The sequence below is a fragment of the Trachinotus anak genome, unplaced genomic scaffold, assembly GCF_046630095.1.
Source record: "Trachinotus anak isolate AG129_WGS33_773 ecotype Australia unplaced genomic scaffold, CSIRO_AGI_Tana_v1 ptg000011l, whole genome shotgun sequence".
Lineage (NCBI taxonomy): Eukaryota > Metazoa > Chordata > Actinopteri > Carangiformes > Carangidae > Trachinotus > Trachinotus anak.
Window position 1 is genome coordinate 31,417,329 of NW_027273862.1, and position 25,328 is coordinate 31,442,656.

General features: G+C 45.1%; 1 protein-coding gene across 5 annotated transcripts in view; it reads left to right on the forward strand.

Annotated features, from left to right (window-relative positions):
* Positions 1-875: 875 nt before the first annotated feature.
* Positions 876-25,328, forward strand: part of vps13c (vacuolar protein sorting 13 homolog C) — a 69,500-nt gene continuing 45,047 nt past the window's right edge. The window contains exons 1-46 of one of the 5 annotated variants that reach the window (XM_071489976.1): positions 876-1,109; positions 2,269-2,312; positions 3,091-3,133; positions 4,111-4,206; positions 4,617-4,649; positions 6,122-6,223; positions 7,165-7,227; positions 8,193-8,267; positions 8,609-8,718; positions 8,835-8,894; positions 8,990-9,049; positions 9,249-9,329; positions 10,082-10,139; positions 10,253-10,380; positions 10,561-10,667; positions 10,918-11,092; positions 11,591-11,653; positions 11,742-11,886; positions 11,977-12,077; positions 12,260-12,402; positions 12,685-12,877; positions 12,983-13,097; positions 13,646-13,782; positions 13,863-13,992; positions 14,107-14,224; positions 14,310-14,442; positions 14,889-14,961; positions 15,143-15,243; positions 15,335-15,482; positions 16,138-16,217; positions 16,395-16,454; positions 16,677-16,827; positions 16,919-17,035; positions 17,141-17,244; positions 17,341-17,508; positions 20,396-20,700; positions 21,846-21,993; positions 22,077-22,185; positions 22,398-22,528; positions 22,703-22,859; positions 23,462-23,541; positions 23,712-23,771; positions 24,252-24,405; positions 24,532-24,651; positions 24,730-24,833; positions 24,990-25,157. In XM_071489976.1, coding sequence (XP_071346077.1) covers positions 1,010-1,109; positions 2,269-2,312; positions 3,091-3,133; positions 4,111-4,206; positions 4,617-4,649; positions 6,122-6,223; positions 7,165-7,227; positions 8,193-8,267; positions 8,609-8,718; positions 8,835-8,894; positions 8,990-9,049; positions 9,249-9,329; positions 10,082-10,139; positions 10,253-10,380; positions 10,561-10,667; positions 10,918-11,092; positions 11,591-11,653; positions 11,742-11,886; positions 11,977-12,077; positions 12,260-12,402; positions 12,685-12,877; positions 12,983-13,097; positions 13,646-13,782; positions 13,863-13,992; positions 14,107-14,224; positions 14,310-14,442; positions 14,889-14,961; positions 15,143-15,243; positions 15,335-15,482; positions 16,138-16,217; positions 16,395-16,454; positions 16,677-16,827; positions 16,919-17,035; positions 17,141-17,244; positions 17,341-17,508; positions 20,396-20,700; positions 21,846-21,993; positions 22,077-22,185; positions 22,398-22,528; positions 22,703-22,859; positions 23,462-23,541; positions 23,712-23,771; positions 24,252-24,405; positions 24,532-24,651; positions 24,730-24,833; positions 24,990-25,157 — 5,151 coding nt within the window. In that variant the 5' untranslated portion in view covers positions 876-1,009. The remainder of the gene's footprint in view (positions 1,110-2,268; positions 2,313-3,090; positions 3,134-4,110; positions 4,207-4,616; positions 4,650-6,121; positions 6,224-7,164; positions 7,228-8,192; positions 8,268-8,608; positions 8,719-8,834; positions 8,895-8,989; positions 9,050-9,248; positions 9,330-10,081; positions 10,140-10,252; positions 10,381-10,560; positions 10,668-10,917; positions 11,093-11,590; positions 11,654-11,741; positions 11,887-11,976; positions 12,078-12,259; positions 12,403-12,684; positions 12,878-12,982; positions 13,098-13,645; positions 13,783-13,862; positions 13,993-14,106; positions 14,225-14,309; positions 14,443-14,888; positions 14,962-15,142; positions 15,244-15,334; positions 15,483-16,137; positions 16,218-16,394; positions 16,455-16,676; positions 16,828-16,918; positions 17,036-17,140; positions 17,245-17,340; positions 17,509-20,395; positions 20,701-21,845; positions 21,994-22,076; positions 22,186-22,397; positions 22,529-22,702; positions 22,860-23,461; positions 23,542-23,711; positions 23,772-24,251; positions 24,406-24,531; positions 24,652-24,729; positions 24,834-24,989; positions 25,158-25,328) is intronic. The other 4 variants (XM_071489978.1, XM_071489977.1, XM_071489979.1 and 1 more) reach the window with 4 other exon arrangements.

Genomic DNA, 25,328 nt, shown 5'->3' on the forward strand with positions numbered 1-25,328 from the left:
TTCTATCTGGTTAGGATGGAGTGGTCATTGTAGTTCCAGTGACCCAGCAGCAGGGGTCAGAGTCAGGAGCCAAATGCTTCACAGTGAACGAGTGATGCTTCATTCAGACAGGAATCACTGGACCTCACCTGGTCATGAGCAGGTGAATGTCATCTAATCTCAAATAACATGACTTCATAAAGTAATGTAATCTGTTTAATCTGCAACACATTATTCTCTATTCCAGTGAAGGGGGGGGGGGCACATTTAAAGATCAGCAAAGACACAAACAACAGGACGTGAGAGCTTTGTTATATGAACACAATGAGACTGAACCTGAGTTCACTTGAGCCCTCATTGTCCCACATTGGACATCTGTCTCATCCAGTTAACTAACTAACTAACTAACTGACTGACTGACTGACTGACTAACTAACTAACTGTGTTATGTCCTAGTTCCTCCTGACCACAGACCTCATTCTCTGTAGTTTCTGTCATTAACAAACATGGTTGTGTTGTGTTGTGTTGTGTTGATTTATCATAATGTCTTCTGCCAAACTTTGTGAACTGGAATAAAACCACTAACAAGTCCACAAACTGGTTTGAGAACTGGTACCAGCAGGGACACTAAATCAAACACTGTCCACTAAATCAGTACAAACAGTTAAAGCCGTGAGATAGCCGTGCTATGCTAAGCTCGGCCCAGTTAACGTCACTGAGTTCATGAGGAGGTTCTTCTGTGTTCTCCTTTCGTACCACTGAGAGGGAGAGCCGAGAAGTTCTTGCTGTTTGTGTGTTTGTGTGTGTGTGTGTAACAGACACACCCTCCATCAGCTGACTGATCGATGCTCTCTCTCTCTCTCACAAACACTGGTCCACAGTCTATGGGCCACACACAGACAGCACTAATCCAACACAGTCGATCCCAGAGAGACTCGATTCTTGAATTCTGTCATCGCCTAAACCGGAAATCAGGTGAAATCTGACTGACGGTGACCCTGCAGCAGGGTCCAGTCCGGAGCTTTGAGCCATGGTGTTCGAGTCCCTGGTCAGCGACCTGCTCAACAGGTTCATCGGAGACTACGTGGAGAACTTGGACAAGTCTCAGCTCAAGATCGGGATCTGGGGAGGTAAGCTCAGCAGCCAGCTAGCAGCTACCGCGGTAATAAGCGGAGGAATACCAGACTTCGTTCAGAAATATCATACTTCAAAAGTCATCGCTTTTTATACCACCATAAACACAATCTAAAACATGTCCGAATATCTACTGCGAAACCCCAGGATCTGCTCTTAATGTCGGCATTAATCTGAAAAATAATTCAGCTTTGCTTTCGATTTAATGTAAACTTTAGTGAAAGCTTCGCGTGGTGTTCGCGCCATATCTCCGCCAAAATACAGCGAGACATTTACAGAAGCAAACGCTTTGTTGTGGCTTTATATTTAAAGTTCTTTGGATTAGAGGGGTTGTTTGCTGATTATATGTTTGCCGATGAGTAAAACCTTCCTGTCATGCGTTTTCATGTTCACCGTCCATTAGCGAACTCCTGCACATTTAATTAGCAGGTGTTCAAACGAGATTTGGCGTGATAATTTCAACGTGACAGAACGTCAGTAAGCAGCAGCAACAACACCCCCCCAACCGACACGACATCAGACAGGAAGTGCTTTCAGAAAAAACATGATGATGAAGGGAATTTAAACTTGTGATTAAAAACTAAAACACCACGTTCACCTTCACAGGACAAATAGCTGTTCACGCTCAGTCAAAACTAATCTTTATTGACACCAGGTAAACAGATGTATGTTATACACAACTGCAGATACTTAAGTCAATTTATTTATTTTGTTAATGACAGCAGGTTATTATTGGACATGTTGTGAACCTACACCTGTCTGACAGGTTGGATTCCTCTGTAATGTAATGGATTCTGTGTCACACCTGATGGAGGGAAACTCTCACTAGTTCATACCTAAGACATGTGACACCTCACAGCTGGCTGCACCAATCAGCTGACAACTCTGAGCTGCTGAGTGTTGATGGAAAATAACCAGGTGGAAACTGTCAGATCCTGATCATTTTAATCATTAATCAATAACCCTGTTTATTATTACCCTGAGATAAACTTCAGGTTATATCTCAGACAGAAAGAGGACCATGATGTATCCATCATGTGTTCACATGATTACATGTTCATATGTTCACATGTTCATATGGTCTGTTGGCTTAACACAGACATAAAGAAAATGTGAAACTGTCCTTTAATAAACTGTTTCTTCTTCTTCCTGCAGGAAATGTTGTTCTTGAGAACCTGAAGGTGAAGGAAAACGCTCTGGTAAGTCCTGAACCTGAGGGGGTCCACGCTAGTCGCGTTCACCTGTTCACCTTCAGATAATAAGGAGAGTCAGGTCTTGGTCAGCATTGAAGTCATGGATCGACTCTGAACCAGCCTGTTAGAGTCTGAAATTATTTGTCAAACAGATCTGTATCTTCTGATTGATGAACACAGACCTTGTGTTCTGTTTGTGATAATGTGACACTGTAAGGCTGGAGACACACTGATGCGATGCCCCTCAGACCTGTGTGATGTAAAGACGCAGATGGTCCCATGATGACACTCTGATGACTCAGACTTGCAGCAAAAACCAAACTTCCTGTTTGTGACTGTTCAGCATTTAAACTAAGAGTGAGACCTCTGGTTCATTATTACCCAGCATAGCATGAATGCTTTGATGCTCTGACTTTACTCAAGCGCCCCCAGCAGGTCAGAGTCTCTAGTTCATGACAAGATCCTAAAGCAGACTTACAGAGTGCGGTGCGGAGCGGAGCGGAGCCGATTCCAGCTGACACTGTGTGAGCACAGGGTACACCTGGTCACCACTGTATCGCAGGGTTGACACACACAGACAAACAACCATTCACACTCACATTCACCCCTGCGGGCAGGTTAGAGTCACCGCGTAACCTGCAGGTCTTTGTGGAAGGAAGCTGCAGGAATCCACAGGAGAACAAACTCCACTGGTTTCTGATCAATATTCCCTCCAATCAGCTAATTGATTAATCGGCTAAGTATTGGAGCTGTAATGATAACAGTTTATGTGTTTGTGTTTCAGAGTGAGTTTAATGTTCCCTTCAAAGTGAAGGCCGGGCAGATCGGTAAGTACTGACTGAAGTCTGAGTCCTGCTCTGTTGAGTGATTACAGGTTCATTAGACCAACAGGAATGAAGCCAATTCTTTGAAAAATGTTTGACCAATTAAATTGAAATGAAAGGTTCATATTAAAGTCAGTTCAGCTCCAGCAGTGAGATTCAGTCGTTTATTTTTAATATTTCATATGTCAGCCTTTATTCTGGTAACAGGCTGGATCCTCCTGGATGTGGATGATACACAGATCAGAGCAAATATACTTCAACTTCAAATAAAACAACTATTGTATTTTAGAATCCTTTAACATTTTAGTGATGTTACACAGGGGGTGTATCAGTTTTCAGTCAAACAGTATGAATAACAGTGTGATAACAGCATTAAAACAGTGAATTCAGCAGAGGACGCTGTGTGTGTCAGTGTGATCAAACCTGCTGTCAGATGATAACACAACAGGAGCTGCTGGTTTAACGCCTGTTAGAGTTAACTCCACTGATAAAAGAAACTGCTGCAGAAGTGTTTGGTCCTGATTGTTCCGGTCTGTTCCGGTCTGTTCAGGTCTGTCCAGGTCTGTCCAGGACTGTTCAGGTCTGTTCAGGTCTGTTCAGGTCTGTCCAGGACTGTTCAGGTCTGTTCAGGTCTGTTCAGGTCTGTTCAGGTCTGTTCAGGTCTGGTCAGGTCTGGTCAGGTCTGGTCAGGTTTGTTCAGGACAGTTCAGGACTGTTCAGGTCTGGTCAGGTCTGGTCAGGTCTGGTCAGGTCTGTTCAGGACAGTTCAGGTCTGTCCAGGACAGTTCAGGACAGTTTAGGTCTGTTCAGGTCTGTCCAGGTCTTTCCAGGTCAGTTCAGGATTGTTCAGGACTGGTCAGGACTGTTCAGGTTTGTCCAGGACAATTCAGGTCTGTCCAGGACAGTTCAGGACTGTTCGGGACAGTTCAGGTCTGTCTAGATCTGTCCAGGTCTAACCTGAGAACCCACCTGTGTTTCAGGGAAGCTGACCTTGAAGATTCCCTGGAAGAACCTTTACAATGACGCTGTTGTCGCCACGTTGGATGGTCTGTACCTGCTGGTGGTTCCTGGAGCCAGTAAGTGACCTTTGACCTTCCTGCTTCAGACCACTGTGCTGAGTAATACAGGTGTATTAGTTTACATTGACTCCATGGACAAACGGACAGAGCTCCATCACCAGATCAACCAATCACAGGCCTCTCCTCTGTCAGGTGACCCTGTTCTGATACAACTAACGTTTAAAGATGAAGCAGCCTGTCTCTGTTTATCAATAATCACAGTGACAACACATTCATCCATCCATCCATCCACCCATCCATTCATCCATCCACCCATTCCACCCATTTATTCAAAATGAGTGAGTCTGCCTTCATAGTTGCTGATTGGCCGGTCTGGTCTGGGGGCAGCGCTTGTACATATGTGGCATGTGGAGTGTATGATATATGGAGGAGTGTGTGTTCTCAGTTGTTGTGTGTGTGTGTTCCAGCTGGATCTCAGCTGAAAACGTGTCCATATAACGGTAAGTTCTCAGGTGGTGGTTCAGGTCCAATCCCGTCTGTTCCTGTCGGAGCTGCACGACGTCCACAACATGAAATAACTCATGAGTTGTGATAATTCACAACACTGCTGTGACCTGAAGAACAATGACTGACCTTCATAATAAAAGCCTTTTTAGCTGTCAGAGTCCTGCAGCTGGAGAGCTTTTACTCTGAAGCAGCTCCAGTCATGACATGTGCATCCATGTGCTGAATTAGCTCAGAATGCTAAGTGTCACACGTCAGGATCCTTCCTTCGCTGTAGAAGAGGGTTTGTCTGTGATGGAGAAACCAGCTCTTAATGTTTCACGTCGTGCAGCCCTGCGTCGTCTGTCTGAGACCGTCTCAGTCTGCTGGTCTGTAATGTGGGATTCTGGAGTTAACTGGTTTCTACAACTGATCCTTGGAGGTTTTACTGGTATGTGGTACTGGTAACAGTTAGAGAGCTAGCATGCCAAACTTTAGCAGGATGGAGGCTGGGTGGAGGCTTGCTAACATCCAATCAGAATGAGCTGGAAAGAAACTACAAGTGCCGGACTCTGGCCTCAGGGTGAATGTTTGGAACTGGTTTATTTTGATGTGGGACTGTTGGTCTTAACTTATGTGGGACTTGTTGACTGGGGATGTTTTGGTTTTGAATTATGACTTGCCTGTCTTGACCCTAGACTTGGGACCTCTGCTGCCTAGTCCTCTTGTGTCCACAGTGCTGTATGACAGCAGACTCTGGTGTGTTTGTGGCCTCTGGTCACAGAGATAAAAGATGCCTCCAGAGTCCAGGTTCTTGTTCGCTGGCTCACTGTCAGACACAGAAACAGGTCTGGAATTAGAAACTGGTCTGGAATCAGAAACAGGTCTTGTAGCAGCTGCAGTGTCTGTTTTTCATCTCTGAGCTGAACAATGTACCTAAGCTTAGGTGTTTCTAACCTGTTAGGAAGAAACTGTAAAATGACTAGTCAAGGTCTTAATCCTGAACAGAAACACGGAGCTGTGTTCAGGGGACGTCATTCATTGTATTTATATGATATTTCCTGTGAAGACACCTAAGACAGTTTGAGTTTCCTTGTGACACAGACCAGATCCCTGTGGAGCCTCAGACCTGTAGTAGTTCTGTGGGGCTGTTCCTTCATTAGCAGGTCCTCCTTTTGTGCATGTGAGAAACACAACTTTTCTTTACAAACAAAACAAACTGTTGTTAGTTAACAAGACAGCTTTACCCAAACAGACACACACCTAAGGGACAACAGGGACACTGACAAACTTTATGTCTGTTTGTTTGTGTAGTTTCACTCATCACTTCCCTGCAGCCTCAGGCAGAACAGTTTCTCTTGAAGAGCAGAAACCAACAGTTTTCCAGGTTTTTACCTGGAGGTCAACCGGTGGAGGTCAACAGGTGGAGCTTAGCAGGTGAAGTAAAAAATCTGTTGAATCACAAACTGTAATTTCATTTTGTCCTCAGCGATAAAGTACGATGCAGCAAAGGAGGAGCGTTACCACCAGGAGGCAAAGCAGAGAGAGCTGCAACGCATCGAGGAGGCGCTGCAAATGGCTGCACGGAGAGGTGAGACAGGCTGACCTCTGACCTCTGACTGAGCTTGTAACACCTGAGCACTCACCTGGTGGTTTGTGTTTCCTGCTTTCTCTTTATTTTCTGCTGCTGTGTGATCAACTTTGGTTTCCTGCAGATACACAACACAACAGGACGAGTCACACAGGAAGACAGATCAGTAAAGACAGGACCAGATCAGTGTCAGAGCTGTGATGCTGTCAGCTGGATCCAGACTGGATCTGGACTTTGAGTTTCAGGTTGATAGTGACGTGTTCAGAGTCCTTAGACCTCAGGATTTAGATCACAGTGGGACCATCAGAGCTCTGATTTAGTCTCTTTGTAGTTCAAAGTGAGTCCTGAATACATCAGAGGTCAGGAGGTCATCAGAAGAAGACTGTAGTCTGGAGAAGACCTGGTCCCTTGTGGTACAGATCAGTCCATTAGTTAGTTTTAGTTATGTTTAGGACTCAGATCTGAATCAGCTGCTTTTTAAAAGCCAGAATTAAAATCACATTATCTCACTGATGACAGCACAGAGGTCACAAGACCAGCGACAGCACAGAGGTCATGTGACCAGCTCTGGTCTTTTTGAGTCGTTTATCAAATTAAACATTTTAAACAAGCTTCTGTCAGTGATAGATGTTTCACTTTTCCCCTGGTAATCTCTGTGAGGTGGATCAGATCATGCAGTGGGTGAACTGGTGAGGGATCAGATTAACTGGTCAGGGATCAGATTAATGTTCTGGAGTGGACCGAGAAGTCAGACCATGGATGGTTCAGAAAGTCATTCTAACCCTCAGATTTATTCTTCAATGATCTTTGGCTGATTGCTCTGATCCGATGGAGACCTGATCCACACAGACTCAGTGAACCAGGTCTTGGACAGATGAATGGATGAATAGATTAATTAACTAATTTACTGTCTGTACTGTTCATGCTGCGTTTGCTGTCAGCGTCTCAGACTGGAGATCTGCTGTTCAGTCTGGAGAGTGTTGTTTACAAGGAGCCTCACAATGGTAAAACACACGTGCACACACACACACACAATTTACCACAGAATAAAGTAGGACAGTTAAATTAATACAGAATAGAAGTCACATATTAATACATGATGACATCACACAGGACTGTTGGTACATGATGACATCACACAGGACTGTTGGTATATGAAGACATCAGTAGGTTACATTGCAGTCATTTATAATAAAAACATCTGATTCTAACCGAACTATATTATTATATTATTAAACTTTGTAGTTTCATGCTGCTCAGTTCTTCTTCACTGTTACTGCTACTAAAACAGTAGCTACCAATGGCAGCACAGTACAACTTCCTGTTTTAGAGCGCTGAAGAAGAATTGATTTCCAGTAAATTGTGTAACGTGTAACAGATTCTTCATGTGTTCGTTCATGTTTTACAGAGAGTCATACAACAATGACAGCAACCATATCACATCCACTAGGTCAGAAGTTTACAGCTGTTAAACTGAGTTTCACACAGTAGTATCAGATCAGGTATCAGCTGATTCACACATGGTCAGGTATCAGCTGATTCACACTTTCAGCTATCAGCTGATTCACACATACGATCATGTATCAGCTGATTCACACTTTCAGGTATCAGCTGATTCACACGGTCAGGTATCAGGAAGGACAAAGTGTTTTCAGATCATCTCTTAAACACATGACAGAGTCTGAATAAGTGAAAACTTAAATCCTACAACAGCCTAAAATTCACGTTTCTTCAGATGTCAGTTCATATGGATCATGAAAAACATCCTGATCCTTTAAACTGTTCTGGAGAGGTTTAACTCTGTGCTATGATTGGCTGGTCTCCCCTCACCTCCACCTGTCTGATTGATTGGAAGCTACTGTTAAATCACTCTGGTGATGAGTGTGTGTGTGTTGCTGCTTCCTGCTCTCGCTGTGTTTTCAGGCTGTCGTCTCACTAAACTCTGTCTCTCTCTTTAACGCTGCCAAAGTCCCTAAAGGACATAAAAAACATAAAAAGCACAAAAAAGGCTTGAAGAAGTTGAAACGACACGACAACAAAGGAGGTGAGTTTAAAGGTTTGGCTGTGATGGAAGCAGGCTTAGCGTTAAGTTGGGCCGTTTTCACAGAGCATTTTATCTTCTCCTGAGTCGCTCTAAAAGTTCCTAACTAACGGAAAAACAGTAGATGACAAATGTGGAAGATAAAATTTAAATAAAAATGGAAAATGATGACGTCTCATTGACTCATTCATGATGAACGTTTTGACGTCATATTTCAACCTTTACATCTCAGACAGGTTTGACCTCCTGTTTTCAGGCTTCTGTTCAGGTCCAGGTCTGAGTCCTGGTCTCAGGTCTCATAGACTGTTTTCCTGTTTTTTTTTTTTTTGTTTTTTTTTTTTTAGAGAAACCTCAGGAGGAGAAGAAGGACACGTTTGTGGAGAAACTGGCCACTCAGGTGATCAAAAACCTGCAGGTCAAGATCAGCAGCATCCACCTGCGCTATGAAGACGACGTGAGTACTGATCTCCAGTCAGCCCATCAGGTCGAAAGTGGTCACATTAGAACCAGTGTTGCGATGTACAGGTGAGTCATGTCTCACCTGTCAGTGTGACTGTTTGTGTGTTTTAGCTGTCAGACCCACAGCGCCCCCTGTCTATGGGAGTGACACTGTCAGAGCTCAGCCTGCAGGTAACACACACACACACACACACACACACACACACACACACACACACAGGGATGTACCAGGTATTGATGACCCGTATTTGTGTTTTATTCCTCAGACCACTGATGAGAATTGGAAGTCATGTATCCTGAATGAAGCAGCAAATATCATCTATAAGGTGACAGATGCTCTGCTCACTCTATTTACCTGAGCTTCACTCACCTGGTTCCCACCTGGTTACTGTGCACAAGCGGCTTTATTTCCACTACGGTTAAAATCTGATGACTGATCTGCTGTACACACATGGCAGGGCGGGTAAAGGTGTCTGATCACCTGTGTGCAGGTAAAGATACTGATTGCCTGTCTCATGGTTTCAGCTCGGCCGTCTGGAGTGTCTCTGCGCCTACTGGAACGTCAACAGTCCCATCTTTTACAGAGGATCATGGGAGGACATCGTGGTGAGTTTGTGCTCTTTGTTTCCCTTTGAAACAAATGAATGAATTAATGAATGAACGAATGAACTTTATATGAACTGGTCCGTTCCTCATCACACAGTATCAGTACCTGCACACAGAATGAAAGATGTAAAGTGATGGTTCCCAGTAGACGAGGTGATCAGTGTCTCTCTGTGCTAACACACAGACACTGAGCAGCTCTACTTCCTGTGACCAAAGCTGCTGGTTGACCAAACCCTCCCCACACCCACAGTAACACAACAAACAAACTGTAGACACACACGCAACAACCATGTCAACAATACAACACCTGTAGAAACAGTCACATGCAGCAGGTTCAGGTGAACAACAGTGATGATGATGATGATGATGATGATGATGATGATGAGGATGTAAAAATAAAGGCCTGCTGCTAACATGAGCCTCTTCAAAATGAAAGACTGGTTCTCTCTGACATCAAGGTACATAAAGGCCCTAGACAGAAGAGGAGACTTTTCAGTCCACAGATCCAGAATCAGAGTCCACAGGTCCAGAGTCATGACGTAAACACCTGACAGTAAATACAAATGATTCATGTTAAGTCTGTTGACTTGTTGTTATGACATCATGCTGTTGTTCCCTCTTCTCCCTTCTCCTCTTCCTCCTCCTCCCCCCTCTCCCTCCTCTCCCCCTCCTCTTCCTCCTCCTCTTCCTCCTCCTCCCCCCTCTCCCTCGTCTCCCTCCTCTCCCTCCTCTCCCTCCTCTTCCTCCCTCAGGATCAGTTGAAATGCGGGATCAGCAGTAAGGACCAGCAGCTGCCTCATTATCAGTACAGTGAGTTTCCTTCACTCAGCTGATAATCACCTGTAAACCTGTAGTCTGACAGTAGCACAAACATCACAACATCAGTGTGTGTTCGATTTGTTCACCTGTTCATCTCTCTGTAGTTTTCAGGCCGATCTTTGCCTCAGCTAAAATGTGCATCAACCCAAATGCTGAGCTAGAGTTGAAGACTCCAAAAATAAACCTTCACCTGGAGGTTCAGAACATCACCATAGAGATGACCAAACCACAGGTAAGACACAGACAGGTGAGACAGTGAGAGGACACAGGCAGGTGACATAACCACGGTGCTGTGTTTTAAAACTGTCCTGTGTTGTTGATGTGTCCTGGTCTTCTGTGTGTCCTCTGTGTGTTGTGTCTGTCTCTGTGTGTCTTTGTGTGTCTCTGTGTTTCCTCTGCGTGTCCTCTACAGTATGTGACCATGGTGGAGCTGCTGGAGTCCATTGACTGTATGGTGAAGAACGCCCCCTACAGGAAATTCAGGCCTGATGTTCCCGTTCACAGGAACACCAGAGTCTGGTCAGTTTAACGCTTCCTGTTGGCGCCTCCTACAGGCTGCAGCCTTGAGAGGAACAAACCCTGTTGATCTGTTGAGGTCATGGGGTAATTGAAGGGTTAATGAGGGCAGGAGTAAGACTGGGACATTTACTGACAATCTCCCTGTTATATAATTTTTGTAAGAAGATGAAGATTTAGCCTGTGGGAGGGCTTAGAGCCAAAGTCATCTCTGATAGTTTGGGGGTGCGTTTGTTTTCTGTGCCTCTGTCAGGTGGAGATACAGCTTAATGAGCATCCTAGAGGTCCACATCCGGCGCTACAGTCACATGTGGTCCTGGTCCAACATCAGGCAGCACCGAGATAACCTGAAGGCCTACAAGACTGCCTACAAGACCAAACTGCTGAGCCAAAGCAAACCGAGCCAGGACACGGAGCGGCACATCCAGGTGCTGCTGACTGACTGAGAGGAGCTGAATCAACAGTTTATGTTTACATCTGTTTTATCCAGAGTGACTCACAGTGAGGGACTGAAGTTTCAGAGCAGCAGAGACCTGGTGTGAGGACGCAGTCAGTACTAGTTAGACACATTAGAGTTGTTACTGACAACGTGGAGTCCAGTCTACATGAAGGTCAAGTCCAGAGTCATCTACAGTACACTCTGCAGGTTACACTCACGTTCAATAATAACTGTTCTAAAACACTGATGTGAAACAGCTGAAGGTGTTTGTGTATTCAGAGTCTGGTCCACCTCCACCCATCTGTTCAGGTGGAGACTGTTTGGATCAGAGCTGAAGAGATCAGTCAGTCTCTGGTTCTTCACCGTGAACCTGTTTCTCTCTGGGTTTCAAAAAACCATCACGTGGACCCTGAGTGTAAATAATGATTCTGACCCCCACCCAGCTGTGATCAGGTCTGACCTGCTCACTCGTTTCTGTTTCTTCCAGGACCTGGAGAAGGTTCTGGACGTGTTCAACATCACTTTGGCCCGACAGCAGGCCCAGATGGAGGTAAACACAATGACGCTGGTCTGAGCTGTTCAGACTGAGACCTGAGTCCAGTTTAACATGTGACCCTGTGCTCCTCTTCCTCGTCCAGGTGATCAGATCAGGACAGAAGGTGGTGGGGAAGAAGGCAGCGGGTGGGCAGAAGCAGGGAGGAGGAGGAGGTTTCTTTAGCAGCCTCTTTGGGAGAAAGGCTAAAAAGGAGGAGCAGGAGCAGGAGGAGAGCAAGGAGATGGAGAGTAAGTGACTGCTCAGATTGATCTGAAACCCACAGATCTCCTCTGGAGCTCCATCACTGATGAACTAACCCCGCCTCCTGTGGCGTTCAGTTTCAGGGCTGGATGAGCTCATGACGGCTGAGGAGAAGGAGAAACTCTACATTGCCATCGGCTACAGTGGCAGTTCTCACAACCTGGCTTTGCCCAAACAGGTAGACCTCACCTGCTGCTGTCATCTCTCTGACTCATCCTGTAGCACCTCCTTTAGGACAAAGTGTAATGTTTGACTCAGGAAGTGAACAATCCCAGTCCTGGTTTCCAGAGGATGAACGCTTCATATTGGAATGACACCTTGATTCAGGACAAACCTCACATGTGTGTCTGTGTGTTTCAGTACGTAGCTGTAGTCGTCACCTTCCAGCTGTTGAGGACTTCGGTGACGGTCAGAGAGCAGCCGGACGTCCCAGAGATCCTCAAGATCCAGATGCTCGACCTCAGCACTAAGATATCTCAGAGACCTGGAGCTCAGGCCATCAGGTGAGTGTCCAACATCAGGTGTGTCCACTGTCCACCATTGGGTAGTGTCCAACATCAGGTGTGTCCACCATCCACCATCAGATGTGTTCACCATCAGGCGTGTTCACCCCAGAGAGCAGAGTTCCACCTGTGGAGTCAACATAACAGATCTTTGATCAGTCATGTTGACTGATCTGATCTTTGCTACTTTACAAAAGAAAAAAGAGAGTGAATAAAAAACAGGCGACAGATGAGAATGACATAGCTGATGTGTTTGATGTACATGTCTCGGTCATCCTGCAGGGTGGAGGCAGCGTTGGAGCACTGGTATGTTACAGGTTTACAGCAGCAGGGGGCGGTACCTTCCCTCATTGCCTCAGTCGGAGACGACGACTCCTCTCTGCTCAGCGTTGTGTTTGAGTTAAACCCAGAGGAGAGCACGGCTGACCAGCTGCTCCGAGTCCACTCACAGCCCGTGGAGATTGTCTATGATGCGGTAAACATCACATCTGTTCATCAGGCAAATCTCTGAATCCACCTGCAGTAACAAGTAATAAACCACAAGTGCTGGTTCTGGTCTTTATGTCTTGTTGTCCTCCAGCTGACTGTGAACAGCATGGCTGAGTTCTTTAAGACAGGGAAAGGTGTGGATCTGGAGGTCCTAACCTCAGCCACGCTCTCCAAGCTGGAGGAAATCAAAGAGAAAACGGCCACAGGTGAGTTTGATGAGACCTTCAACAGGTTTGTATGTACAGCATCACTGTGGTCCAGACTTAAGTCTGTCATCTTCTCACGAGGATGAACTCTTAAGATTTTATCTAGCACCACCAACCTAACTAGAGCTGAGTCTGACACAGTCCAGCTGAGTCTAATCTGACAGTTTGGAGCTGAGCCTGATCATCTGAGTCTCAGAGGTTTTGATAACATTTCACCAAGTCTGGATCCAGAAGGCCTCTGACCTTTAAATATTTAAAACCCACATGAACCAGAGTGTGTGTTTAGATGTTACAAGCTGAATATAAAGGAATCTGAATTTGTCTAATTTCTGTTGAGGTCAGCTGAGTTCTGTATCTTATGATCCAGATACCAAAGTCCTGATACAGACCTGTGAATCTGATCAGCTTCTGTTACCATCTGATAGAAAGAAAAATACTCTGATCCCAGAAATGAGCATCCACCAACTCTGATGAATTCTGGATTGAGTTGATCCAGTAGAGGACAATCTGGTCCTCATCATAATTCTGATGGGTTGTGGTTTCTGCAGGTTTGTCTCACATCATTGAGACCAGAAAGGTACTGGACCTGAGGATTGACCTGAAGCCGTCCTACCTGCTGGTACCAAAGTCCGGCTTCTACAGTGACATGTCAGAGCTGATCATTGTGGACTTTGGCAGCTTACAGGTCAGTTCTTCTTTTAACTGGGTTAATCCTAACACCTGCAGACATATAAAAAACAGTGTGTTTGTTTTGTGTGTCTGTAGTTGCACAGTGTGGAGCAGAGTGGTGTCAGTTCTTCCTCCTCCTTCTCCTCTCTGGAGGAGATCATGGATCGAGCGTATGAGAGATACAATGTGGAGCTCAGACGAGTTCAGGTGCTGTACAGCAAGTCAGGTACACAATGAAGACACACAAATGTACAGCTACACAACTACACCACAATTACACACAACTACATTTCTGCCTGTGAGTCCATGCTTTATCCAGTCAGCTGTGAACTGACTCCAGGTGAGGACTGGAAGTCGGCTCGGCTGCAGGGTTCATCAGTCCAGCACATCCTACAGCCCATGGACTTCACTGTCCACCTGGCCAAGTGCATGGTGGAGAAGGATGCCAGGATGCCCAGGTAAGACTGTCACCTGCTAACTCACCTGCTAACTAACCTGCTGACTCACTTGTACATGTCATCAGAATACTTTGTTGTGTGCCAGGTTCAAGGTGTCTGGTGAGCTGCCGCTGCTGCATGTTAAGATCTCAGACCAGAAGATCCAGAACGTTCTGGAGCTGGTTGACAGCATACCCCTGCCCAACATGGACTCCTCCCCCTCCACCCCCATAGAGAAGGTACATTTGGTACAGTCTGATCTTACTTTAGCCACGCCCACTGAAAAAAGCTCAAACTGTTGCTGCTAAGATTTTACTTCGTGAGCCTCTGGGGACTGTTTAATGGAGTTTAAGGGTTGTACAGGAGCAGGGAGCAAGGAGTCAGGAGCAGGGATCAGGGAGTCAGGAGCAGGCAGCCACAAGCAAGGAGCAGGGAGCAAGGAGTCTGGAGCAGGGAGCAGGGGGCAAGTAGCAGGGAGCAGGGAGCAAGGAAGGGTCAAATAGAGAAGTTTAGGGGAGTAGGAATGAGAGAGAAAAGTTTGGAGAGTAACACAGACGTCACGGGAATGAAGGAGTGCTGTGAGGGAGGAGTCAGGGGTAAGATGGAGAGGAGTTTGAGGGAGGAGTTAGGGGGGTGAGGGCTGGACTGCAGCTCAGCACTGATGTGACCAAGTTTCCCTGTGTAGGTGATGTTGTTGGCGGAGGCCAGACCACAGGTGCTCAGCCTCCCCCCCGCCCTACTTGAAACTATGGAAACAGGTAAGTGCTTCCTGTGATCTGATTGGCTGATAAACATTGTTACTGTTACTGTGTCCCAGTAAGAAAGATTTGTTGTTTTTACAACTGGAATGAAACAAACATTTTGTTTATTACTCATGTTATGGTTTGTGTTATGGTGTCAGACTCAGATGAAGTTGTCATGTTTGTGTTACGGTGTCAGATTCGGATGACGACACCAGTGAGAGGTCAACAGATGAAGACCACCAGCGTTCTGCTCTGCAGGAACTCACTGACGTTCACTTCAAGTTTGAAGTTAGAGAGGTGTGTTTGTTTCTCTGATCTCAGATCACTTTATCATGTGACTCAGGGGTGGAGTTTAAAGGTCAGTTCAAACCGTGTGTGGTGTATTCAGGTGTTGTTGGAACTGACCCGTCAAGTGGACCAGGAGAAGACCATCCTGTCCTTCAGCATCCGTCAGCTGGGTGCTGAAGGGAAGAGGCGGAGCTTCGACCTGAGTGTCACCTCATACCTACGCAGGGTCACACTGGACTACTGCGGAGGTCAGAGCTCTTTGTTTTAGATGATCCCACCTGACGGTTCCACACCAGTGTAAGAACAGGTATTCAGGGTCGGAGTGTCTCCTTGTAAGGATGATTTCTTGAGGAGATGTAGAACTTATTGGAGGTTGGAGAATTTGACAGATATGGAATAATATAGTAGATACTGGAAGGTCGAAACTCAGTTGAACATTTTATTATCAATGATCAATGGGTAAATAATCAGCGAACATGCATTCAGGAAATACTGACAAAGAGCAACTCTTGAACACAGATCTTATATAGGTTGTAACATGTGTTCTAACAATATACCTTACCATACATAGTAACTCCTGACTACTGTAAATCAGTATCTTCTTGCATATCTGCTAGACCCCCTGGTGCCATGTGAGAAATCATACATCATCACATTGTGAAGTGCCAATTATAGAAGTACAGGTTAGACATAGGCCCAAAAAAATTCCAGTTCCTGTGACCGGTCAGTGAGCCATCAAAGTAGTTTTAAAGCTTTAAGGTGAAAAGCTTCAGTCCTTTAGAAATGAAAGGACAGAAGCACCTGAACACACCTGAACCTCTTCAGGTGTGTGACCTGTTGTACTGTGTGTTGTTGAGATGTGTTTTAACATGTGCTGTGTGTGTTTTTTAAACTGTGTGTCAGACGGCAGGAATCAACCTCTCCACCTGATCAGGTCCTCGGAGCAGCAGGGCTCCAACCTGCTGAAGGTGGAGTTCATCAAGGTAAGCACAAGCACCCTCACCTGTTCAGAGACAGGAAGCTGAGGCTCAGGATCAGTGTGATGCTCTGTGGTGTCAGACTGTAGGAGGGATACAGGTGTCAGTACCGACTACACACACACACACACAAACACTAACACATAATACTGAAGCTGTTTGTGTGTCTCTGTTGTCCTTCAGGCCGACCCCAGCGGTCCAAGCTTCCAGACTCTGTTCGAAAACACCGAGCAAACACTGAAGGTGGGTGAAGGAGGGGTTTCCATAGCAATAGTTGTTGAGGAGACTTGTAACAGCTCAGGAGTCATCAATCAGTTTGATCTATAGTCGTAGTAGGAGACTCTTTACCGACACAAACATTGAAATGTACAGCTGATCAATTCATAAACCTGCGTGAAGCTGTCAGGTACCATCACTCTCACTGCCAGGTGTTCACAGGTGTCTTTTTACCTGGTGGTGTTTCAGGTGGAATTTTCCTCTCTGGACTTCCTCCTTCACACTAAAGCTCTGCTGTCAACAATCAACTACCTGAGCAGTGCCCTGCCACCACAGCTCGCCACCGCCCGAGACCAAGACGCCAAAAAACAGGTGGAGAAGATGGGACAGGGCCGGACAGGTGAGTCCACACTGACTGTTCTCAGGTGAGTCACCATGTCCTGTCTGATGGTCTGTACCTGACAGGAACTGTCTTTCTGCTCCTTCTGCAGTGGCGAAAGGGACCAGAGATGGCGGCATCTTCAGCTTCAAGCTGTTTGCCATGCTGGGCTGTTTCCACGTGGAGGTGTGTGACGACTGCTGCAGCATTGCTGACATCAGAGTCCAAGGTACCAACACTGACATGTTTCAGTATGAACTCCAGAGGTGAGGTGATGATTTCACAAAGCTGATGAACTGTAAACTGTAAAATCGTCACTGTCACCGCCCTGCAGGAATCGATGCATCGGTGTTGGTGCAGGTGAAGGAGACGGAGGTGTTTGCACGACTCAGAGACATTGTGGTCACAGACGTCAACCCCAGAACTGTCCACAGGAAGGTCTGAGGCTGAAGTCTCCACTGTATCTGTGACTGTGTCTCAGTTCAGTTACGATCACTGCTCATGTTGTGAACCGAACCTTTTATCTTGTTGCAGGCGGTGTCCATCATGGGTGAGGAGGTATTCAGCTTCAAACTGTCCCTGTTTCCGGGGGCGACGGAGGGAGAAGGCTACTGTGACACGTCCAAGGTGGATGGGAAGGTCACAATGCGTCTGGGCTGCATCCAGATCGTCTACCTGCACAAGTTCCTCATGTCACTGCTGGTCAGTGATTTTATATGTATACATGTTTACATATAAATATGTAGACACACATACACACATGTCCACATAGAGAGAAACAGGGACACGGTTAAAATGACACATTGGCTGATATTTGCTGGTTTCTGTTCTCATTTCATTCTATATTGATCAGTTTTCTTTCTATATTTGTATCATGTCTGTTTTTTCTCTGATCATTTCAAAGTAAAGTCACAAAAAAACTTTCACTTTCATCCTACTGTAAATTCTCCATGATGATGATAATCACGTGTTATAGATGTGAAAGTGCATCAGCTGACAGGGATGATGACGACGATGATAATGATGATGATCAGTAGTTCACTCACTGTAGAATAAACTACACTAGTTCAGTCACGGGTTCTTCGATGGTTCTACGGTTCCTCTGTGACAGGAACACTCGGCTGTTAACTGAGGACATACAGGCATCAAACTGACAGCTCCTCTAAGTTGCTCCTTGTGTGTGACATGTGTTGTGTATGTGTGTAACTGAGAAAGTGAAACAACTGAGACTGAAAACAGGAACCAAAGAGACTAAGAACACATTTCTGTCAGGTCTGTTCTGTTGGAGAATTTACAATAGTTTCAACTTTTAAATTAACTTTGTTGTGTCTGTTGTTGTGTCTGTTGGTCTTTTTTAATGTGTCTGTTGTTCTGTGTTCTTTTGTCTGTTGTTGACTGTTGTTGTGTCTGTTGTCTGTTGTTCTGTCTGTCCTGTGTTGTGTCTGTTGTTGTTGTTGTTGTGTCTGTGGTTGTCTGTTGTTGACTGTTGTTGTCTGTTGTTCTGTCTGTCGTTGTGTCTGTCCTGCGTGTTGTGTCTGTTGTTGTTGTTGTTGTTGTTGTTGTTGTTGTTGTTGTGTCTGTGGTTGTCTGTTGTTGTGTCTGTTCTGTGTATTGTTGTGTCTGTTCTGTCTGTTGTTGTGTCCGTTGATGTGTCCGTTGTTGTGTCTGTTGTTCTGTCTGTTGTGTATGTTGCTCTCTCTGTTGTTCTGTTTGTTGTTGTCTGTTGTGTCTGTTGCGTCTGTTCTGTCCGTTGTTGTGTCTGTTGCATCTGTTCTGTCCGTTGTTGTGTCTGTTGCATCTGTTCTGTCCGTTGTTGTGTCTGTTGATCTGTTTGTTGTCTGTTATTGTGTCTGTTTTTGTCTCTATTGTTGTGTCTGTTGGTCAGTTGCCTGTCTCATGTTGATGTGTTTGGTTCTTTCAGGCTTCTTTTTGCTTTCACTATACGTCTGCTGACGAGGTACAACTTCCAGCTTCAAGCTCTAAACTGCATCAAACCTCCTGCTTTAACTTCACTGCACCTTCAGTCCACTGCAGACATCATCTGGTTCAGTGTTGTCATTAGGACACGGTCTCTGTGGGCAGGTTAACACCAGTCCTGACTCCACGTCTGGTTTTCATGCGTGGACTTGGGTTAATCTGAACACGGGCTGACTCTCTGTGACGTGTTTGAACCCGGTTTAACTCAGAGGGGTGGAGACAATGACCAACACCACAACCACAGACATCAGAGCAGCTTTTTACACACACAGAAGGGACTAGGAAATCAGTTTATTCTCCTGTCACATGACAGGATGTTTCTACATCCATCAGAAAACAAACCTCCTGTTTCATCACATTTAACACCTCACTGCCCACCTCGTTTTTATAGTCACAACAGTCGGTGCATTCAAGGACACTGATCACAATCTGATTATCAGGCAATTTAGATAGTCATTGCAAGACCTGATCAGCAGCAGATTTGTGGTGTTCCTCTGACACATCTGGACTCTGAGAGGAGTCCGTGGAGACGCTGTGAAACACCCTGTAATGATTTCACACTTCATCGATCCTAAAGCTTAAAATCAGGTATAATGAGCCGACCACTGTCAGCTGATATGTTCATCGGTCTGTTTTTTACTTACTAAGAATCCACTTTGTAAATAGACCTCTGTCACATTAGTCTTGTTTTCTTTCGACCGACGATTCAGCTGCTGTTTAAATGTAAAGTTTCTGGTCTTCCTTGTGAATCCCCTCTGCTCTATGTTAACACTGTTAGAGGTCCAGCAGCTTCATCCTGTGATTTGCACAGTTGTCCTTTAAATCATTATTCAAGGACAGAGACAAAAACCTGAAAACACCTGTAAACTCCACCCATCTGAGACTGTGAGAACATCAAAACAAACGCTTTGAGTGTTTGCAGGTTGCGTTTGAGTCTGACCTGACAGGCTGAGCACGGATGGAGGGATGAAGGAGGACAAGATGAGGGAATGCTTCTCATGTAACAACAGTCAGAGCTCACTTCCTCCATACGTGCTATGCATCTCACACAGCTGTCATCATTAACCCCCCCATCCACTCTGTCACGCCCCTGACAGTCCCATGATCTCTGCCTGAGTGACCTCACCTCCCTCCTTGAAAAAGGTTTTAAACTTTGAGCTCATTCTTGTTTCATAAACTGTTGAACCTGTGAACTGCTGTTATTCTTCACTGTAAAAAAAAAAAACATTCTCAGTGGGAAGTTTATTTTCCTTCAAAGTGATAAAGAGCTTCTGTAGAAATGTTTCAAATTAGAATCTAATGTGCAAATTAAACATTTATACTGTGAAGCACTTTGTGATTTTTATCTGTGAAAGGTGCTATATTAATTAAGTTTATTTACTTACTTACTAAAAGCAGAAAATAATCTGTCTGTTTCATCAGTAACAAATAAACCACATCAGTGCCTGTTACCAGTGTGAGGTTCATATGATTCTTCGGAAGGTTTATGAAACAGAAATGAACCTGTTGGCTCACGTCCAGGCAGCGAATGCCTCACATCCTCTGACTGTGACCTCCATGGCTTCTCTCTGTGTCTTTGTTTGCCATTTCACTCCCGATTTTTGTCCTTCAGATGTTTGTCGACAACTTCCAGACGGCTAAAGAAGCTCTGAGCGCTGCTACGGCTCAGGCCGCCGAGAAGGCGGCGTCCAGTGTTCGAGACTTTGCACAGAGGAGTTTCCGTCTGTCCATGGACATCAAGCTGAAGGCTCCACTCATCTTCATCCCCCAGTCCTCCACCTCCCATAATGCAGTGGTGGTGGATCTGGGTCTGATCACGGTGGAAAACAGCTTCTCCCTGCTGCCTGTTGAAGGTTTCTCTCTGCCGGTGGTGGTTGAGAAGATGAATGTGAAGCTGACACAGCTGAAGCTTTCCAGGTACAAACAAATCAGGATCAGAGTCCAGAAACCTGGTATGATTGTTGGACCTTTAAGGCCCAGTCACTTCTTCTTGTGTCGAGGCTGAATTTAGACTTGTGAATGTGCACTGACCTGGTCCATCACAGTTAGACAAGAGATCTGGTCCAGCACAGAGACAAGAGACCTGGTCCACACTCAGAGACAGGGACCTGGTCCATCACATTCAGACAGAGACCTGGTCCACACTCAGAGACAGAGACCTGGTTCATCACAGTCAGAGACTTGGTCCGTCACAGTCAGACAGAGACCTGGTTCATCACAGCCAGACAGAGACCTGGTCCATCACTCAGAGACAGAAACCTGGTCCATCACAGTCAGACAGAGACCTGGTTCATCACAGTCAGACAGAGACGTGATCCATCACTCAGAGACAGAGACCTGGTCCATCACTTTAAGACAGAGTACTGGTTCATGGTCTCAGTGCACATTCACATTCAGACAGATACTTGGTTCATCAGAATCAGAATCGCCTTTATTGTCATTATACATAGTACAACGAAATTTGAGCGCTGCTCCCTTGGTGCAAACAATGGTAATTAAATAAAATAAATAGGAACTTAAAGAGAACACAAAATTAAATAAAGGAGGTATAAAAGGGCAAGTGATATGTACAGCTATTTACACGTGGTATGAATGAAAGCCCGATTATTGCACTAAAAAGCCCGATTATTGCACTATCACACACTCATCACAGTCAGAGACAGAGACCTGGTTCATCACAGTCAGACAGAGACGTGGTCAATCACTCAGAGACAGAGACTTGGTCCTTGGTCCTTCACTTGGTCCGTCACTTAAAGACAGAGGGCTTAAAGACAGAGACCTGCTTCATGGTCTTGGTTCACATTCACAGTCAGACAGAGACCTGGTTCATCACAGTCAGAGACCTGGTCCATCACTCAAAGACAGAGATTAACAGGTTATTGGCTAAAACAGGGACCGGTTTGTGCCTGATGGGGTCTTAATCAGGGCAGACACAGTATGAACAGACTGTTCACACCTCCACAGGAACTGGATTGTGGCAGTTTTGTTTGTGACAAACTGCTCTGAGCTGAGACCAGAAAGACACAGAAACCTGAGTAAATGTTGAATAAATGTGATTTCAGAGCCACACTGAAGTCAGGCTCTTCTCAGCTGGACATTGAAATCCTTCAGCCAATCAACACAGAGCTGCTTGTTACCCGAAACCTGGCTGCTTCCTGGTTCACCAAGATCCCTGGAGTCCAGGTCCAGGGAGTTCTACGGTCCCTCAACGTAGGTGTCTTATGTGCTGTTGTTTAAACTTAGATTTAAATGTTTGTCATAGTAAGACATTAACTGTGCTGTCTGTCCATTAGATGAGACTGGGTGAGGAAGACCTTGGTGTGCTGATGAAGATTCTGGTGGAGAACATCGGGGAGGGAAATAAAGAGCACAGCGTGGATGTAAAAAGACAAGGGGCTCAAGGCAAGTTAACTCTCAGTGCATGATGGGAAATCTGACAAACTCTACAGACCCAAGAATGAGTAAAAATTCATTACGTCCTGATAGTTTTTATATAATTTATATATAACACCTAAGTTTACCTGGTCAGTATTACCTTTGTACAGCCAAACAGACACTAAAGCAGGTGTGAGGACAGAAATATGTTTTTTTTAATGACTACCCTGTCTCCTCAGGGAAGGCGGAGCTGACTGAGCAGAGGGCGGAGGTGGTGTCGCTCCAGAGAGGAGCTGGTGTGATACCCAACACCAATGGAGGCCTGACTGAAAACACCATCAACATACTCCTCAACTTTGAAATCAAAGAGGTACGAAATCTATGACTGAATTGTGACACCAGACTTTTACCAGACGTTCTTAAAGGACATCAGGCTGACCTCAGGTCAGCGGAAAACTAAAGCTAATACCCACATGGTCCTTAGATGCACTTCAGGAATCATTTGTCCTCATCAACTGCATCAACTCCTTTTCCTCTGCTCAAGGTGCTGTTAACCCTGAAGAAACCCATGGAGCAGAAAGAGTCACCTTTCCTGGTCTTTAACATTGCTCACCTGGGCATCAACACCAAAGTCAGGAAGTATGACATGTGTGCCACAATTTACATCAACAAGATCACCATGAAGTGCCTGGAGTTCAAAGGTCAGAGTCCCACAGGAGACTGGGTTTTGAACTGTTTTCTATGGTGTCCCTTTGTGGTTTCTATGGCGTCCTGTAGTGGTTTCTGTGGTGTCCCATTGTGGTTTCTATGAAGTAGAAGTAGAAAACCCTTTATTCTCATTGTATTGCGAAAAAATACAGCAAGATTTTGAGTGCTACTCCATCTGGTGCCACAAACAAAAGAAACAGACACACACACATACACATTACACACACAATAATAAATAAGTAGAAAATTATAAAAGTGAGTATAAAGATTATAAATGAATATTGCACAGATGATATTTCATGTAAAATATATTGCACATTCATTTTGTATACTTTGTCTACTATGGTGTCCTGAAGTGGTTTCTGTGGTGTCCTGTTGTGGTATCTATCGTGTCCTGTAGTGGTTTCTATGGTGTTCTGTAGTGGTTTCTATGTTGTCCTGTAGTGGTTTCTATGATGTCCTGTAGTGGTTTCTATGGTGCCTTCACATCCTCCAGTTTGGAGAGGAAGCAGCAGGTGTTCTTGTATATGAATTCAAACATGTATAGAAATGCAGGCATTGACAATATGATTCTTTTGGTTTCATCTTCTTTCAGATTCAAGTGGCGAGCCACTGTGTCTCATCAGCTCTTCAGTGGAGTCTGGAGCTGAACTGCTCAAAGTGCAGTATTTCAAGGTGATGACATCACTAACTCTCATATCTGATTACCTGTTCAGATACACAGGTGTGCTGTCAATGGTCAGAGCAGAAGACGATTCGGGAGCAGTGACAAAAAAAAAATTAAAATGAGAGCGCAGAATAAAAAAACATTCAACATTTTAAACTCCCTGACTGTCTTTTCTCAGGCTGACCGATCAGGGCCGAACTTCTCTACCACCTACAAGAACACTGAGCAGATGATCAACGTAAGTGATAGTCCATCCACTGACATGCACCAGCAGATCACCAGTTCATGTCTTTGTGATTCAAGTTTCATCTGTACACGCTATGATCATTTTAATGTCCATGTGGGAAAATAAAAATTAGTTTGGCTCCATTTGATGCTCTCATGAAGAGTAGTGCAGTGCAGCAAAGTGATTACTGGCAAATGTTTCATTTTAGTGGCTCACAATTTCCCCCAAATTTTCCAAAACTGTCCTGGAAAGAATTATAGAGCCTTAATGAAGAAAGAGGAGCTCCAATGGAATTATTATTGAAAACATCATGCACCATATAATCTCATGTGTCTGTGTATTCAGCTGTCCTGGTGTGACTCTAGGTAATCCTAACAGTTACTTGGGATTATTAAATTGGTGTTGCACCATTGAGTTATTTCCTGGTTAATTATTCTGAAGTCGCAGACCTGTAAATGAAAGCATTACAGATGTCTCTCTGTCTGTCTCCAGGTGACCTTTACCTCTCTCGACTTCATGCTCCACACTGAGGCTCTGCTGTCAGCCATCAACTTCCTGTCAGCAGCCCAGTCGTCTGGCAGCGTGTCGTCTATGGAGAGAGAGATAAAACCAAAGACAGAGGACAAGACAGTGTTTGCAAAGTCCAGTCAGTACAACACACACACACACACACACAATGAGATGACCGGGAATTAAACCAGTGCATGGAGGGTCTGAAAGTCTGACCTGTCAGACCATCTTTAATGTAGCATGTTTTTGTGTTTCTTGTCAGCTGCCCTGGTGTCACCTGCAGACAGTGAGGTCATCGACCTGAAGGTGGTGATAACACTGGGAGCCTTCAACGCCTTGGTGTGTGACCAGAGCTGCAACATGGCCGACATCAAGATCCAAGGTAACAAGTCACAGCTGAGTTTGTCTGCTGTCACTGATCAGAACCAACTTCATTTAACCAGTGTGTTGTGTCTTTCAGGTATTCATGGTTCCTTACTGATGCAAGGACCACAAACGCACATATCAGCCCGCCTACGAGATTTCATCGTCCTGAACGTTGATCCTAAGAGCATCCACAAGAAGGTCAGTCAGCTGTCTCACCATGGATTACTTCAGACTACCATGGAATGTGGCTTCAGCAGTCTTATCACATCAGACTTACCTGTTGTTGTCTGATATCAAATTCTTCAATGAATCCTACTCAGCAGTGTTGGTCTATTGTGATTTCCTGTCCTTTAGGCCATCTCCATCATGGGTGATGAGGTGTTCAGCTTCACCATGAGTCTGACTCCTAATGCCACGGAGGGTGCTGGTTACACCGACACCTCAAAGACCGACGGCAAAGTGAAGCTGAACGTGGGCTGCATCCAGGTGGTTTACCTGCACAAGTTCGTCACGTCTCTGCTGGTGAGTCAGACACTTGTAATGTGACAAATTCTTTTGACTTCAGCGGGGTGGTCAAAGTGTTTTAGACCTGTCTGTTTTTAGTTGAGTTTCTGTTGTACACTTTTATAAGTTTTCAGGAACCAGAAGCCTCTGTCCTTTGAAGTGCTGAAGCAATATTTTTGTTTTTGGTTA